The following is a 19,118-nucleotide window of genomic DNA, read 5'->3' on the forward strand; positions in this document are numbered from 1 at the left end:
TTTTTATTTTATTGACAAAATAGTTTATTCATAAGACCTGAGGTTTAAACTTAAAATGCACAGGCATTGGGGGGCGGGGGCAGGCTGGGAGAGGACAATGTGGGTAAAGGGGGCATATGTAATGCTTTCAACAATAAAGAATTAAATTTTAAAAATTAAGTGGTAAAAAATGCACAGGCATACATAACTCTAGGTAACATTTTTAAAAATAAATTTTATGTTAGACTTTACAAATGAAACATCTGGTTATACTTTTATTTACAGTCATCTATCTAGCTTAAACATGGAAATGTAATACTATCTGTGTCTAAAAAGACAATGACTTTGTAACTCAGAAAGTTAGTTGTATAAATGGAAGGTGATGGTAGGAATTTAAGAAGGAGATTTTTCAAATTATGGGAAGCATTTAAAAGCAAAGTGTCTCTCCTAGAATTTAATGCTATACAATGCTAGCATGTTGAGCTTTGTAATTTGTTTCTGCCACATAATTGTATGATCTGGTTTGCAGTAGGACCACCCTTTTCACAGGGACTCACCCACCAATTAGGATAGAAAAATGTTCTTGACACAAGTCATTTCTGTTTTATCTTTAGGCCATCTGGTTTAGGGAAATGGCCATATTTTATTTTATTGACCACAAACCAGTCTAACATTCTGCTGGCAAGTTTCAATAGCTTTAGAGTGTGCCATGCCTCTCCTTTGGAAATCTGATTACAGAAGGAATACTAAAATAAGAAAAAAAAAAGTACACAGATAAATCATCTCTGAAACTCATTACCCTTAAACAGACATTTTATTGCCATATTTGTCTGAAAAACAAGTGAGTTCAGAAAGGACTAAATGGTATCCTTTCTGTTGATTGGAATTGTTTTTAATCCCTACAGTTGAACTTCAGGAAGGCACAAACATGAAGTGAAATATACACATATATTTCAAACTATTTCTTTATCATGAAATAAGTCCATTAGAAAATACATAATTGTGATAACAAAAAAAGATTATTAATAATCTTTAGAGTGTTAGGTGCCTCTTTGGTGATGATATTCCTTTTTTGGTCTTGAAATATTGTCTGCTCTTATCCCTCATACTTTAGAGAGGATTGTCCTTTAGAAAAAAGAAATGAATATGAAACCGAGCGTTAGTTTCAGCTGGAAAGGTTTCAAAGTTCGGCTAATGTTTAATGTGTACTTTGATAATACTATCCAGTTACAGAACTGCAGTCTTGATAGTGAGGACTCAGTCTAATATGCAGGGACACCTTCTAAAAAGAGTAGAGAAACAGACGGTTCTTTGTACAAAATACACTTTGACCCATAAACTGAAAATAGTAGACAGAAGTACTAGCAGCATGAAAATTTCCAGTAAAACTTGTTTGAGGTTTAGATTGAGGAGAAGTGGCTAATAGTACATAGGAATGACTAAATTGCTTAGTGAAAAACAAAACTAAAGTTATAATTTTTTTCTAAAATAAATACAAGAGAAGGAAGTGACAGGGAATCTGACAGGAAAATAACAAGGGGTGATAAATTGAAGGAAGGACTGAAAAATCAGAATAGGTTAAATAGAAACGAGATATCAAAATTCACATTTGCAATGTTCAGTTTGTTGACCATTCACTTGTGAATGGGTTAAGGAAAAACGAATGAGAATAGTGGCCATCCAAAAATCACAGAAATGTCATTTTTCTCTTTAGGACAGCAAGTAGATGTATTGTAATTTGTTAGCATCTCTTCTGAAGATTTAAGGGAGAGAGTTCTTTCTCTTTCTCTCGATTCGTATTAAGAATAGGAAATCAGTCTTGTTCTAACTATTTTTTAAAGGATATTCAAGATTCCTATGACTGTTCGAGACATAATCCTTAACAAACAACCCAGCAGTATGATATGGTGCAGTGGTTCTCAGTCAGAGGGATTGAGATGCCCCCACCCCCACCCCCACCCCTACTCTGGCCAGGAGACATTTGGCAATGTCTGGAGACATTTTTTAATTGTCTTGACTTGGGAGGTGCTGCTGGACTCCAGTGGGTAAGTCAGAGATGCTGCCAAACATCCTACAATGCACAGGACAGCCCCCACAACAAAGAACTATCCAGGTCCATATTAGTAGTGCCAAGGTTGAGAAGCCCGGGTGTAGTGGAAATAGCATTACTCTGGAATCAGACAGAAATGGGTCTGAATCCCAGCCCCACTCCTTATTAGCTAGGTGACCTTGAGCATATACAGAGGCAGGCAAAAGTAGGTTTACAGTTGTTTGTATAGAAAAAGACATGCAGGTTATGATTATTACAACAACTTTATTAATGCAAAAGGATGTTACTCACAACTGTAAACCTTCTTTTGCTCACCTCTTGTATATAATGATATATTAAAAACATGTAAATCTATTTTGGCCAAATGAATAAATAAATTCCCCACAAGTCTCAATTTTTTTCGTCTATAAACTCGGGGTGGTAACATTAGTCAACCTCATAGATGAATAAAATGAATGAGTGAGTGAGATGGTTTTTAGGATTAGAGATAAAGTATATAAAGAGCATCCAGCACAGTGCCTGGTACAGGTAAAGTGTTCAGGAAATAGTACGTAAATAAAACTATGCCAGAGGGTTCTTCTCCTTTGCCTGAAAGTTTGCCTTTCGTGAACCTGGTTACCTGAGTTCTGTTTCCCAACCCAAATCAGGTTACACGGCAGATCCATGAGCATGAGCAGGAGAACGAGTTGCGGGAACAGATGTCAGGATATAAGCGGATGCGGCGCCAGCACCAGAAGCAGCTGATCGCCCTGGAGAACAAGCTGAAGGCTGAGATGGACGAGCACCGCCTCAAGCTACAGAAGGAGGTGGAGACGCATGCCAACAACTCGTCCATCGAGCTGGAGAAGCTGGCCAAGAAGCAAGTGGCTATCATAGAAAAGGAGGTCAGTATGTGTACGCATGCTTTCGTGCCATGGTCTTGCCAAGCCTGTTCCAACCAGTTAGCAGGAGACAAGAGGGGTGTGATTTTTGGTGATAAAGGAACAGTATTGCTTTGGTGAGGGAGTAGGGATGGTTTTATGGGGCTACTTAAAATTATCTTAAAAGTTAATATAGTAGCCCTAACTGGTTTGGCTCAGTGGATAGAGCATTGGCCTGCGGACTCAAGGGTTCCAGGTTCGATTCCAGTCAAGGGCATGTACCTTGGTTGCGGGCACATCCCCAGTAGGGAGTGTGCAGGAGGCAGCTGATCGATGTTTCTCTCTCATTGATGTTTCTAACTCTCTATCCCTCTCCCTTCCTCTCTGTAAAAAATCAATAAAAAATATTTTTTAAAAAGTTAATATAGTAACTTAAGGTGCGTACCACATTCTTGTCTATTCAAATATATTCTGAGCATCAATCCTTTGCTGTTGGCCTGGGTAAAATTAAAACACACACACACACACACACACACACACACACACACACACACACACAAAAGATGCTTCTAACTATGGAAACTTGGACGGTGCCTACCACACCCACAGTCCTCTTCAAAGGAAAATTGCTCTACAAATAGTCCCTTTTGCTGGTGATAATCCTTGCCTACAGCTGATTGGACTCTGGATGGGCACCTGACTAATTGTAGCAAGTAATTAGTCTGGCAATTTTTTGAATATTCTAGAGAACATTTTATCTTCCCCATCCTGATTCTAAATAATTTTCAAAACAGAGGGATGGGTAAGGCAGACAGTCAAAATTATCACCTTTATTGCTGATGGGAGAAGTGATTTATATGTGAAGAAAGATGGGCCTAATCCTACTGAACAAAATTAGCCAGGCCTGCCTACCCAGGCCCTAGTAGTACTAAATGAGTCGCCTTCCCTGGCACCTCCCATAAGATTTACAAAGTGTGGAAAAGCAGGGTGAACATGTGTTCCCTGGGGATGAAGTGACTGGGGACAGGATGCCAGGGGTATTTCAGTAATTAGACTCTCTCTCTCTCTCCACATGAAAGGAAAATTCAGAGTTGTAGAAGAAGCATTCCACCAACAGCTATCCATCCATGAGGTCTCATGGATGTTGATTAAATGAACCAGTCAGATTCTTTCTTGGGAATTTGACTTGGTAGATATGTGGGGAGGATCGTTCATAATGAAAGAATGGTTGTTCATGGATGCTAAACATCAGATAAGATATATAAAAAAGAACCATGAAGCATGATTCTTAAGCACCTTATCTACATAAGTGCTTCATTGAATGGTTCCCTAAAATTTAGATTTGTTCACTCTCAGGAACCAATATTTATTGGGTTATCTTTTACTTGTTTGGCATTCAATCCACTAAGAAGCCCCCAAATGTCCTGGAGTCTAACTGTTGTGAATTCTGACAGGTAACTAAGAAATCAAATGTCATCAGCTTTGCTTAGTATATTAGATGTGAAATCTGATAGTTGCAATAATTAATCAATTAAAGTTAGATTCTTGGAATAAAACTGACCAGTTATGTTTATCCATCTTTATAATATAACCCTTCAGCTGTCAACAATATGAAAAAAAATTTATTATAATTATTGTTAGTTTACCTTTCATCCCATATATTTTCATGTATGTGTTTATGGTTTTCCTTCATATTTTTCCCATAAAATGTTTGTTGAAGATACAGGGAAATCAGAATAGGCATTTCCTTATTTTGTTTTTAATTAATTTGTTCAAAAATTACATTATTCAGCATTTATGGATTCTTTCAATGCATTAGAGAATATATATGGCTAAATTCTGTGTGAAGAACAAGTCATCCAAAATCATATTTGGTATTTTTGCAGGCAAAGGTAGCTGCAGCAGATGAGAAGAAGTTCCAGCAACAGATCTTGGCCCAGCAGAAGAAAGATTTGACAACTTTCTTAGAAAGTCAGAAGAAGCAGTATAAGATTTGTAAGGAAAAAATAAAAGAGGTAAGAATACCAATATTTGTAGTCACCAATTTGCCATTAGAATGGTTAGAACTTAAAATTGATTCATCATACATTGTGATCAATATGTAGTCTAACCCATTGATTCTCAAACTTTACAGTAGAATCATCTGAAATGCTTATTAAAACAGATTACTAATCCACTCGTAGATTTTCTGATTCAATGGGTCTGGAGTGGAATTTGAAATACGCATTTCTAACAAGTTCCCAAGTGATGCTGATACTGGGGGTCCAGGCACCACACTTCATGAACCATTTGTTCTAACTCTAAACCATCTTGCTTACTTCTCCACACTTCAGACAGAGTGATCTTTTCAAACCATAAGTCTAGTCATATCACTTCATGGTTTTAATATTTACTGGCTTCCCATTGCTCTTAATATAGATCAAAATACTAGAAGTCCCTACATGGTCTACTACCAGCCTCTCCTCCAGTCTCACTTCACAGCAGTGTTCTCCCCACCTGCTTACCCCCCGCCCCAACACTTCACTGCTCCTGCCACAAAAGTCACCTTTTGGTTCCTCAAGTGTATTAAACTCTACTCTTCCCCAAGGTCTTTGCTCATAGTGTTTCTTCCATCAGGATGCTCTCCACACGCCTCACCCTCAATCCCTCCCTGACTGTAATTCTGCTGTTTATTTTTATTCCTCCTCCTTGTAAGATTCAGGATCATTTATTAGTACCTTAACTTAAATATCACTTCCTCAGGGTAGCCTTTCCTGACTGCCTTGACCAGGGCAGGTGCCTCTGGTTTCATGACACTAGCTTTCAATATACATTTTCTTTTAGTGATTCTTTGAGCTACTTTCACTACTGGCCTGTTGGCCAGTAAGTGATATAGGTAGAGACCATGACTGTTTGTAGTAGTAATTGTTGTTGTAGATGTTTTGTTGCCCATGTTGTGTGTGTTTTTTAGTATCCCTGTGTCTAGTACATGTTAATATTTGATAAGTGAATGATTAATTCTTGAATGTTTGGTTGAAGACCACCAGTGTGGCCTAAGAGGGACCTGAAAGCTCAAATTTCTTCAGCTCTCCTTTTACCAGTACTTACAAGTAAATTGCCTCCAGTTCCATAGACTTTCCTTCTCCTGAGACTTAGGATTTCTTATTTGTCAATTACTAGTGCAGTGATGACGAACCTATGACACGCGTGTCAGAGGTGACACGCGAACTCATTGTTTTGGTTGATTTTTCTTTGTTAAATGGCATTTAAACATATAAAATAAATATCAAAAATATAAATCTTTGTTTTACTATGGTTGCAAATATCAAAAAATTTCTATATGTGACATGGCACCAGAGTTAAGTTAGGGTTTTTCAAAATGCTGACACGCCGAGCTCAAAAGGTTCGCCATCACTGTACTAGTGTATGAAGGTTTAATAAAATTCAACATGGGGCATTGTTCTAATATATGAAGTCATTCATTTGAGATCAGATTCTAGGTAACAGTAAGAGTCTTAGCAATGTTCCTCTCCATTTCTCTTTTCAACTGGGAAGTGAAAGCAAGTGTTTTGGGATGGGACCTCGGGATCTTTGGTCCCGCCTAGATGTGCCACTGGTAATTGTTGGGCCTCACAGACACTTGTAGTTGCTCCACACTGCCTGAATAGGAAGAATCTCTGACACCAAAAAGTCTAAAAAACCAAGCTGTAGAGAAAAATAGTCCGACTAAGAAGATCCACATTCTCTCCATTTTCTCTTAGTTATTGCTTAAGCATAATTATTACATCACAATAGAAGGATGTTTCTGGATCACAGAGATCACCTTGATTTTTAAGTAAGAAATTTTCTCAGCTGCAACTGTCTTCTTATTTCTAACGCCGTATGTTTACTCATGCTCTGGAGGCCATACAATATGACCGCAGCCACCATTTTGAGCTCTTGTAATACTAAGGCATTTGGAGATTGCATGAGTTCTGCCTTTAGAAGATTCTGCCACAGAACAGCATTCAAGAGTCCCCACTCAGTCTTCAGACATAAAACTGTTTGGGGTCCACCATGCTCAGATTTATGAGTGCAGGAGGCTACAGGCCTGAACTTACAAGTCACTCAACGCGCTCATGAAGAAAAACGGGCCTAAACCCAATTTGAGATAGCCTCACTAAGCCTTTCTGTGCAAAGCTAGTATTGCTCCTTATGAAGTAAAGCTTGGTTCACACTGTTTAAAGTGACATGTATATTTAGATATTGGTATACTTAAAGGAATTGTTCTTGAAATGATAAAACAATCTCCATGATCCCCACTACTGATAGATAGCAGGGGCATGGGTAATACAAAATGATGGATGGTCCAGAAATAATTTATTCTTGATTTTGGAGAGAATTTTTATGAACATATATGAATTTGGGTGTGCAATGTGGTGGCTAATGCTAAACCTAATAGTAAAGTTATGGCATTAAGAAGTGAGTCACCAGCTTTCCTGTTGTGATCCCAGCCTACTCCATGCTGGAAACAGCACATGTTCTTGTTGATGCTAATATTTCACTTAAGCCTTCATTATAACAGGAAAGTTGATTTACAAGGACTTCTTGACAAAGCACAAAAATAATCTAAATACTGTGTGATGTCTGCATCACAAAACTTTAAATAAAACAGGTGTTAGCAATTAAAGGGGATTTCACTGAGTAGTTAACCAAATATTATAGGTCAAGCTTGTCCATAGGAACAGTATGAACAAAGAAGAGTACACTGTGCTTTCCCTAAAAGTGGTCATCTTACTTTCCCCATAGATTAACATCTTCTTAACTGTTCCGATTCACTGCTTTCTTCTCTTTACCATTATGGGCTAAAATACTAATGATTTTTGTCCTTTTGAAAATATAGGTGGCTTATAATCCCAAATGAAGACTGTTTTTTCCCTAAAATTCAAATGAGTGACATTTGCAGAGTTACCTCCTGTCTTTAAAACCCGTCTACTTCTCTTGGTCTTTCCCCACCTCCTTTGTCCAAGCTTCTATCATCTCTCATCTGGACCTTTGCACTAGTCTCCTAGCTGTCTCCATGGACACACTCTTGCCTTCTTTATTCTGTTTTCCACATAACAGCTAGTCATCTTCTTGAAATGCATCTCATTATAATAACCCCCCACCACCATATGAAATCCATTTCTCCTATACTAAAGATCCTTAACTCAGCCTGTAAGGCCTCTAACCTAACGGTCCTGCCTGTCTGTCCAGCCTCATCTCATCTAACACTCCACCACACTCTGGCTTTTCAGTTTCTTGACCATACACATACCATGTTTCAGTTAACTCACCCTAATGGTTTTGCATATGCTGTTTCCTCTACCCAGAGTATTCTTCCCTTTCCTTTTGAATGGTCAATGCCTATGATTTTTCAAATTTCAGCTCAGTTGTCACTGAGGTTCAATAGTTTCTGTTAAACATTCTTGTAGAACCAAGAACTCACCTTCAAAGCAGTTGTCACAGTCATTTTTAGTTCATAGGGTTCTTTGTTTAGTTTTTTATTCTAGACTGGAAAGCTCCATGATGGTAGGTACCATGTTCTTTTGTTCACCATTGTATCCTCATGCCTTGCACAATGCCTATCACATGATGGGAACTCAGTAAATATGTATTTGATTGATGAGTGAACAAATAATTTCTGACAGTTGAGAAGTCAGAGACTTGGAAACTAACAAGTCTTCCCCTCACTTAATATTCAATTACAGTGGGGCCTTGACTTATGAGTTTAATTCGTTCCAAGACCGAGCTCGTTAAGGAGCTCGTTAACTCAAATTACTCTATCAACTCAATGCAAAAAATCGGCAGAGAGACAGCTGGTATCTCAAAAAACTCGTTAGTCGGGACACTCGTAAGTCAAGGCCCCACTGTAATTGATTTTAAAAAGTGTATGTGTGTGTTTGGGGGAAGGGGGCAACATCAAGTCAGGCTGTGTTTATATTTTCATTTGCTTTCCAAATAATTCAATCTACCATTGCAATAAACTATTATAATTTCTCTGGCTGATGAGACTGGCATGGTTTCCCCCCCACTTTTTTTTTTCTTGTGAAGGAGATGAATGAGGATCATAGCACACCCAAGAAAGAAAAGCAAGAGCGGATATCCAAGCATAAAGAAAACTTGCAGCACACACAGGCCGAAGAGGAAGCCCACCTTCTCACTCAGCAGAGACTGTACTACGACAAAAACTGTCGTTTCTTCAAACGGAAAATAATGATCAAGCGGCACGAGGTGGAGCAGCAGAACATTCGGGAGGTATTTATGTTCCTAACTATTGTCATTTACTTATGGGACAGCAAGCCCCTTGCTCTGTCTAGTCTTTAGCATAGGACCTTGACACAAAGTAGGTTCACAAAGAGCCAGGGAATGAATTTATCACTGATAAGAGAAAGCCCATTTACAGAACAAGAAATCAACTTTTTCCAAATAAATGTTATAAAGTTTTATTGAACACTCATTACAAGCCATATCATGCAGTGGAGGATCAAAAGAAGTAAAATAACTTGCTTTCAGCCTGCTTTTCACAGACTTGTGTTTTTGTGACTCTACATCAAACACTTAAAAAACAATATGATGCTCTACAATCAAGTTCACTCATTCAGTCATCCAGCACTTATGGAGTGCCTCCTCTGTGCCAGGCCGCGCTGGAGACACCAGGGCTTCCGAGAAGCTGTCCTCCTTGCCTTCAAGTAGCCCTAAGTCTCAGAGGTGAAACAGACATGTAACAGACTAATTACAATAGAACATATTAGGTGCACTAGTAATAGACATATAAATGAGGTATCATGGGCATATAGTCAAGAAAGAGCTTGTAGGATTCAGTGATTGATGAGATGCTGAGTGTCTGGGTGTGAGGACTGCAGCATCAGAACAAGAGTAGCTGGAAGCAGAATGTGGAGGAGGGCCTTGTTTCTTAAGCCAACGCATTTAGATTTTAGTCTGAAGGCAGCTGCATGGCCGCCAGAAGTTTGTAAGCAGAAGAGTGATGGTGAGTTTTCTTTATTTTAAGGAATGAGTGCATCGGTGTGAGGGTAAGCAGGAGTGGTCAGAAGTCAAGTACAATGAGCTCAGCTAGGATGCTCTTCTCCAGTTCTACCTGGAAGAGGCAATGGGGGTAGAGAGATGTTAGATTTTTTTTTATTAGCATATATCTTCCCTAGCCCAATACTATAAGATTCATATAAGCTTTTGAAGATTAGATCTGAGTGACATTTCTGAAGCAGAACTAAAAATAATTCGGACCTAATGGTGTGAGAATTTTAGAAGAGAGAAGAGTCAAAAATGACTTCAAACCCTCTACTCTGGGAAATTGGATGAATGGGATTTTTTCACTGAGATGAGGAATAGAGAATGTGAATCAGTTGCAGATACAAAGTTCAACAGGAAATCATTGTAACCTGGTATAATCAAAGAAGAACCTCACAAATGAGCTAGCACATTGGTAAAAACAGCAAGTTTGGTAAAAACAAAAAACAGTGTTTGCCTACATGAGGGAAACAAGCACTTCAGGTACATTTAATGGGAATGGGAATTGGTGTAATTGGAGAGCAATAGTATTCAAATGGCAAGGAAAAGGGCAGTGCAAACTCAAACTTATTGACCACAATTGTGAGCCAGACTCAGGCTCTTTATCTGTGTTCTCTCATCTTATTGGAAGAGGGAGAAACTGCTGAACATTTTTGAGCCAGACAGTGATAATGGCTAAAATTTTACTATAGTGAGATCAGCCCAGTTTGATTAGAGCATGAATTCTCAGGGGCAGGGGCATGAAATGGTTCTTATAGGGGAGGAGTCTTAGATATTACAACAATTTGAGGCCCTCTGAAGGGTCACAGTACATAAACAGATACACAGTATATCTATGGTATTAACATTTCAGGGGTAGAGATGGTCAGGGAAGGGGAAATCTAAAAAGGCTCTGATGGGGACAGTAATGGGGGGAAAGTGTTGAGAAATACTGGATTAGAGGGAATTAATGAAAAGCAGAGATCTGGTGGTAGGAAATAGGCTATAGACAAAGATGGTGGTGATAGCTATCAAAAGAGAGGTGGGTTTAAAACATACTTTGAAGTATAAAATAAGCAGGACTTGGCATACAGTAAGATATGAGAGAAAATATGAAGGTAGAATCAGACTTATTTCTAAGGTTTAAGACTTGGGGAAATGCAGATTTGAGTGGAAACAGAGCTTAGAAAGGTGTTGTTAAGAAACTGATTAATGCAGTACTAGGCATGCTGAGTTTGTTGGAAAGCAAAAAAAAAGTCTAAATGAAAAAGTCCAATAGCCAGTTGGAAATAACATATTTGGGATTCTTTTCATCTGGCAATTATTAGTTATTCTAATAGCACATATTTGGAAGAAATCTGAAGCTAAGGGGACAGTTATTACCAATAAAAGCTATAGAAGAGAATTATTTCCCCAAAATGATAGAAACTATATTCATGACTTCATTACTATCAAGTTCTAACTAACTGAGCGAAGAATAGCTCTATGAGGGTATTTTTCTTAAGAATTTAGATTTTCTTTTGTTTAGTCTTATTCCAGAGCCTTCTTCATGAAAATGTTTAATTTTTCTTTCTGTTTGCAAAAGTAATCAAAGAACTTTGAAAAAATACAAATATAGAAAAATACAAAGTTGAATAATGAAGGTTCTTGATATTCCCATCCTATCCAATCTCTACCCTGAGACAATTACCATTAATTTGCACACATATTTCCAGTTTTTTTCTGTACATATGTATGCATACATAAAGCTTATATATTATATAGAACTCTCACATATTATATAGAACTTTACAAAAATAAGGTTACATTATTATCAGTGGTTTATTTGATTTGAAAGCAATAGAAACAAACTGGTTGATTTAGCACGGGAAGAAATTTATTGGAACGATAACGGGATAGATGGCGGAGCTGAAAATCACACTGGAAAAGAGGAAGAAGCAAGCTGGGAAAGCAACGTTCATGACCCAGAGAGCAATCGCCAATGGACATTGCTCACAGCATTTTTTAAATGTATCTCCTCCAAACATGTTTAATTTGTGTTTCATTGCTGCTTCCGATTCAGATTTCTAGGAGAGAAAACTTGATTGGGTAATATGCTTACTCTTTTAATCCCTGATTCCAGAAAGGGTGGAATAGCATTTTGGGAAAGGGGGAGACTTAAAAGAAGGGGAAAGGATACTGAACTTACCAAAGAAACCCCAGATGTCCACTATACTGTTTAGTAACTTTTTTTTTTCATTTACTGTCTAGGACATACAGCTCTGCCTCATTCTTTTCAACCATTGGTATGGCTATGAGATTATTTATTTAATGAGGTACTTCTCAGTGGGTATTTTAAAAGTTTTACAGTATTACTGAAAATGCTCCAGAGAACATCTTTGTACAGAGATCTTTTTACACATATGCAAGTATTTTGTAGGATGCATTCTCACAAGTGAAATTTTCAGGTCAGAGTATATACATCTAGATTTTTAATAGATATTGCCAAATTGCCCTCTAAAAGGGTTTATACTCCCACCAACAAAGAGTACCTGTTTTTCTGTATCTTTGCCAAAAGTGAGTATTAGTAATCCTTTTAATTATTAAAAACATTTTTAAAAGATCAACATAGACTAGGTTGAGCCTCTTCCACTATTATCACTGTACACAGATGCCCACTGTTTTCTAAGCAGTTATGAAACTATGAACTAAAACTAAGAAAGCATTAAATGTCTTAGGCTAACAGCATCTCTACTTAAAATTTTTTTCTTTTTTTAAAAAATAGATTTTTATTGATTTCAGAGATGAAGGGAAAGGGAGAGAGATAGAAACATCAATGATGACAGAGAATCATTGATTGGCTGCCTCCTGCACTCCCCCTACTGGGGATAGAGCCCGCAACCTGGACAGGTACTCTTGACCAGAATCAAACCAGGGACCCTTCAGTCTGCAGGCCAACGCTCTATCCATTGAGCCAAACCAGATAGGGCTCCACTTAAAATTTTGAATTCTAGTCCTTACTCAACCTCAGTGGTCATGAGGACAAAATTTGACTTGAGTGAGATCAACTGCTTTTAAAGAAGTGAATAGCACTTTCCACTGAAATTTAAATAAAATGGAATGATTGGGCCACAGTTAGGAAGGGTTGATTAGGGGACACACCCTGGACCCACATCTTACACAGGAGCTACATTCACATAAAGTTTGGTGATGTGCTTTAGGGGCCATGGTATTTGAAAATACCTGTTTCAATACTAAGCTCAGACTCAACTTGGCGAGATGCTTAAAGTATGTGATGTTTCCCATTTCACACTTCTTCCAGGACGTGTACATTGAGTACACTGGTGGGCAGAATCACCTGTTTATGACATATGTTTTTGTATTTTTTCTTGGCTTACTTTGTTGAATTTGTAGAAGCTACAGGTGTGCACATGGCATGGCTATACTTTAAATTATGTCATTTGTACAGATGAAGCAACCATTGCAGAGTGTCTAGCTAGTGCAGAGGAATTCTTCCAAATATTGTACCACAGATTGATAAAACAGAAAAGTATAAGCCTTCAATGGGACATCTTTTAATGGAAAATGTCAAAAATCTAAAAACCTGACTTTTAGCCTCAGTTCTGCTTTATAGAAGTTATATGGTCTTATGTTAGTCTCTCAATTCCCAAATTCCTTACTACCTTGTATAAAAGTGGTAAAGCCTCATAATCTTACCACCACATAGGGTTCCAATTAGGATTAAAATATATGAAGTCATTTTTAAAACTTGAAAGCACTTTCCACATTATTATGTAGGCACAGCACTGGGTAATGTTTTCCCCCATGTTTTAAAATATTATAGGCAGCTTACCATCTTACATCTCAGCAACTCAGATGTATGAATTAAAGGTAAAGGGAACAACCTACTATTATAACAGAAAAGCCACTTCAGTATCATGTTTATTTCACTTTCTAGTAGTTTATAAAAACTAGTTTTAAGACATTAACTTCTGAATACAGAAAAATAATAATGACATGTTTATGTATTCTGAAGCATTTTCTTAAGTTCTTTCATTTCATCTTCACAAGAATGATAGTTGGTAGTGGAAGAGTTATCCTCACTTTACACCTATGGAAAATAAAACAGATTAAGAGACTTGCCCAGAGCTGTACATGAGTCAATGGAAGAGCTGAAACTGACTTACACCCTGAATATGATTCTCAAACTTTAGTATATGTCAGAATTAGCTGGGTAAGACCAATAGCTTGTAACCCAGGTACTTCTGATGAACAACACCCTGTAGCATTCCATTAAACATAAAAAGAAGCATTTGATTTCTTCTGAAAGTATAGTTTGCTTTTGCTTTGATCTATTACTCCCCCGCACTCCTCCTCCCCCCACCCTCTACCAGGAGATTCAGAGCTCTGGGCAGCTCAGATGCAGTTTGGACTTCTCAATTTCGGAAAGTGTGGAATGTGTAAGTGCCCAATATTGGGAGATCTGGTACTCAAAGGTTCAACATGACATAGTGACTTAGAACAGGATATTTACCCATTTCAAGGGCTTTCCTTGGCTTCCCTTGGTCAATGGACTGGAATAGCTTTAGTCTCTGGGAAGGGCTCACTGTTCTTTAGTGCCACCTAGGGGCCAGTTAGTGCTTTTTAAAAGAAGACATTTGATGGCCCAGGCAAAGAGGAAAAATTAAACAAGGAAAAGTAAAAGCAGGAGGAGATACAGGGAGATGCTCTGGGATATTATGTTATATTCCTTAAAACAAATGTAAATTGCACTTCTGATATTTCCCCACTAGAAAATAAACTCCACAAGGGGTGTACTTGTTCACTGCTCTCTCCCTGGTGCCTACAGCAGTGCCTGACGCATAGGGTATGCTCAACAAGTAATTTGTGTAATACATAAATGAATGATTAGTGACTTTGCTCCAGTAATAGAAGCTATGCTGTGTAAAGGACTTCTCTTCAGGATAGAAGGCCGAGGTATGCAAGATATTCTCATCCACACTAATATACAAATGTTATTGATAATTCTATGAAATAAATGACTAGCATTTTCTTCCCATAGTGGATCCCATTAGAGAAGAGAGCCAACCTATCATTCTAACTTAAAGCCCAGCTCAAAATCTTTCCCCTTGGCCTTTTTAAGTAGTAGTAATATTACACTTTTCAGAAATCTCACAGCATAAGATTTTTACCTGTTTTATAGCACTTAGCACTGCCAGCCTTGCTCTGTCTTTTTTTTTAATTTATACATAAACTTATTTCCCTGTATGAATTAAGGTTCTTGGTTTGCATGTTACTAAAATTTATTTGAGCTAGCTTAAGCCAAAAGCAGGGAATTTACTACGGAAATATAGGAATGTCTCATATAGCAATAGCAATAATACAGCTGTACCTACAGGAGTGCTTAGAACCAGTCAGAAACTTGGGCATCAATATATTCCCTGCACTTCTTTCTTCTTTCTTTTTTATTTTTGCTCTGAAGCCCAGCTTTCTCTAATCACTCAGTCTTTATAGCAGCGGGTGGCTACCACATATGTAGTTTTTATATGCTCCTCCATTCTAGCTGTACATAAAGATTCACTGTTTATGAATCTCAATTCCAAATTCCTGGTAGAGAAAATAAATTGACTCATGTAGCTGTGAGCTGAGCATATACTTCCATACATGTCTAATACAGTTCCTTAGTTGAGGACAGAGTCATGGCTTAGTAAACATTTTTATGCACCCAGAGCACATGGTTCAGATTTTTGATACACTGCCATTCAGGAAATATTCTTGAACTGGTGAATGAGAAAAATTTCATCAAACTTATCCCTCCTTTTTTTCTAGTTTCCTTTCTTTCCCCACTTCAACAAAAGAGAGAGACATGAGTAGAAGTGGTAAGAACAGAATGATTAGAACTAGAAATGATCAAACAGACTATAATGGACAAGATGAAAGAGAGATCTCTGCTTTTCCTCAGCATGCTGTGAACACTGAGATTTTAAAATATAGATAATTGGCCTACTTCTGATACAAACAGAAAAAAAGGGTATTTTCCCATAAGAACACTGCAGACGTGATCAGTTTACTTCTGTGATTCTCAGCTCTAAGTGCCTATTAGAACCACCTGGGGAACCCTTAAAACTATTGATGTCATGGTCCCACCCCAGACAATTATCTGAATTTCAGGTTATGGGATTCAGTCATCTTGTGTTTTAAAAGCTTCTTCACATAATTTTAATGGGCAGTCAGGGTTGAGAACCACTGTTTTAACTGAAGAAACGTGTATTTAGACCTGTGCATGTCACACCATCTAATTAAGGGTCACAACAGCTCTGTGAGGTAAGAATGGCTTGGGTAGAATTATTCCCATTTTACAGATAAGAGTCATTGTGATGGCAGGAAGTTGACCATCTTGTAAAAATGGTGGCCCCACATACAGAACCTAAATCTCCAGGGATTGTTAATCTAATCTTATTAGGTTATGCTGCCAAACACTAGTGGGTTTAATTAAAGAGTTCATAGTGCTGTTCCTTGCTCTCCCTCAGTTGTGAATTCCATCCAGTCTGTCTCCATTCATCTCTCTCCCTTCATCTTTTGTTCGTGAACGCAGGAACTGAATAAAAAGCGGACCCAGAAGGAAATGGAGCATGCCATGCTGATCCGGCATGATGAGTCCACCCGAGAGCTAGAGTACCGGCAGCTGCACACGTTACAGAAGCTACGCATGGATCTGATCCGTCTACAGCACCAGACTGAACTGGAAAACCAGCTGGAGTACAATAAGAGGCGGGAAAGGGAACTGCACAGAAAGCATGTCATGGAACTTCGGCAACAGCCAAAAAACTTAAAGGTAAGAGGAAATGGAAGTATTTCCCTGTCTGTGCTCCAGAACAGAGTGGGCCTGGATCAGTGGCCTCCTACACCAGGATGATGATGGTCAGAGTCATCTGGGCATTTCAAAATTACAGATTTCTGGACCCCACATCTACTGAATGAGACTCTCCAAAAGTGAAGCACAAGAATCTGTATAGAACAAACTCCTGAAGAGACGTTGCTGGGCAGGCTGGTTTGGAAGCCTTTCTACGAGATGATCTCTCCTTCTTTCTTTATATCCATTATGCAATTTCTCTGACTCCCTCATGACCTGCCCTTTGAAAAATTGTCATGTATGGACCAACAGCGGCCCATGGTTCTAAAACCAGGAAATAAGAAAGCTACCCGGCAGGTGTAGAGCAGATAAGTTTCATCTGTCAGACCAGTCATATGATTGGTAGCACTACCAATTGAAAAAGACTCTAAAGCACACCAAGCTTTTAGGAAAGAGTGTGACATCTGCCATGTGGATGGGGATCGACAGTGAATCTAGATGTGCCTGCGCTAGAGAGATGGAGCTCCTCTGGCCCTCACTGCCTCCAGATCATTGTAGCTGACTGCTAAATAGGCTCTAATGACTAGACCAGCGGTTCTCAACCTGTGGGTCGCAACCCCTTTGGCGGTCGAACGACCCTTTCACAGGGGTCTCCTAAGACCATCCTGCATATCAGATATTTACATTACAATTCATAACAGTAGCAACATTACAGTTATGAAGTAGCAACGAAAATAATTTTATGGTTGGGTCACAACATGAGGAACTGTATTTAAAGGGCCAGAAGATTGAGAACCACTGGACTAGACTATTGCTCTATGTCAAGGGAGACATTGTCAGTTTTGACACAGATATGAACCATTCAATCACTCTGGCCATGCTCCTTTCTGGTCAAATCCTAACCTGTCCAATTAGTGATCCCTGTAAACACAGCTCCTTCAGGGGTTCAAGAAATACACATGTGATTGTGAGGCAAACTGATGGAATGCCTTTGGACTTATAATACACCCCACCTTCTCCTTGCCAAAATGCACGTTTGATATTGCTACATGCAGTATAACCTCTTAATAGGGGGCAGGGGTAATACTAAAATCACTTTTCCTTTTTATTTATGCTGAAATTTAGTGTAATTGTCAAGGAAACACAGAACAGTGAAAGCTGGCTTATACATTGTCATCTATTTTCTTACTTGGAAATGAGGGGAGCAACAAAAAATGGGGAAAAACAACAAATAATAGAGGACACTAAAGATTTTGACTAGGAAACCATTAAAATAATGAACAAACTTTTAACAAACTGAGCTTTATAGTATGCCACAATCTGCTTAGAGTTGTGATTCCCCTCGTAACAATTCATATTTTCATCCATTCATAAATTCAAAATTACTTCTATTTATCCTATATAATAAAAGCCTAATATGCTGTGTCTGGTCGACCATTCGGCCATTCAACCAATCAAAGCATAATATGCTAATGATATGCTAAGGTCGCTCAACCACTCACTATGACATGCACTGACCACCAGGGGGCAGACGCTCCGACCAGTAGGTTAGCTTGCTGCTGGAGTCCAGCTGTTGGGGACTGAGTGAGATGGGCCGGACACGCCCTGGAGCCCTCCGTGGTCCCTCCCCGGCCCCAATCGTGCACTGGTCAGGTCCCTTGGCCTGGCCTGCACCCTCTCGCAATTCAGGACCCCTCAGGGGATGTCAGAGAGTCAGTTTCAGCCCAATCCCGCAGGCCAGGCAGAGGGACTCCACTGGTGCACAAATTTGTGCACTGGACCTCTAGTTTAATATAAAAACGAAAGTATTGGTAGAGTTAACTCTTGCTGTGTCATATGTATTATTTGTCATTGACCAGTGGTGTGGGTCACTGCACAAAAAGACAGATGGTCCCAGCACCTGTATTGTATCATTACAATGGAAGACTTCCTGTATTTACTGATGTGTCTTTATTTTCTTTTTGTCACTTTATCACACAGGCCATGGAAATGCAAATTAAAAAACAGTTTCAGGACACTTGCAAAGTACAGACCAAACAGTATAAAGCACTCAAGAATCACCAGTTGGAAGTTACTCCAAAGAATGAGCACAAAACAATCTTAAAGACACTGAAAGATGAGCAGACAAGAAAACTTGCCATTTTGGCAGAGCAGTATGAACAGAGTATAAATGAAATGATGGCCTCTCAAGCGGTAAGTGGTTAGGTTTGGTGCCATGGCTTCAAGAGTTTTGGGAAACAAGAAAACTCAAGATCCAGCCTTTTGCTCTCAAGATGATTCTTGCACAAATTTAGGATACTGGTGTTTTTCTGCCCAGAGAACTGAGGAAATGACGGCGCTGAATAAACCCAAGCCAATTCGGATACTTGCTGGAGTGTGTCTTATAAGATGG

The 19,118-nt window shown here is 38.7% G+C and overlaps 1 protein-coding gene across 2 annotated transcripts in view; it reads left to right on the top strand.

Annotated features, from left to right (window-relative positions):
- Positions 1–19,118, top strand: part of TAOK3 (TAO kinase 3) — a 142,227-nt gene that overhangs the window by 114,004 nt on the left and 9,105 nt on the right. For both annotated transcript variants that reach the window (XM_005863779.2, XM_014537693.1), the window contains 5 exons: positions 2,677–2,913; positions 4,776–4,904; positions 8,941–9,144; positions 16,469–16,708; positions 18,707–18,919. In XM_005863779.2, the coding sequence (XP_005863841.1) occupies positions 2,677–2,913; positions 4,776–4,904; positions 8,941–9,144; positions 16,469–16,708; positions 18,707–18,919 (1,023 nt within the window). The remainder of the gene's footprint in view (positions 1–2,676; positions 2,914–4,775; positions 4,905–8,940; positions 9,145–16,468; positions 16,709–18,706; positions 18,920–19,118) is intronic.

Source organism: Myotis brandtii, unplaced genomic scaffold (genome assembly GCF_000412655.1).
Source record: "Myotis brandtii unplaced genomic scaffold, ASM41265v1 scaffold181, whole genome shotgun sequence".
NCBI lineage: Eukaryota > Metazoa > Chordata > Mammalia > Chiroptera > Vespertilionidae > Myotis > Myotis brandtii.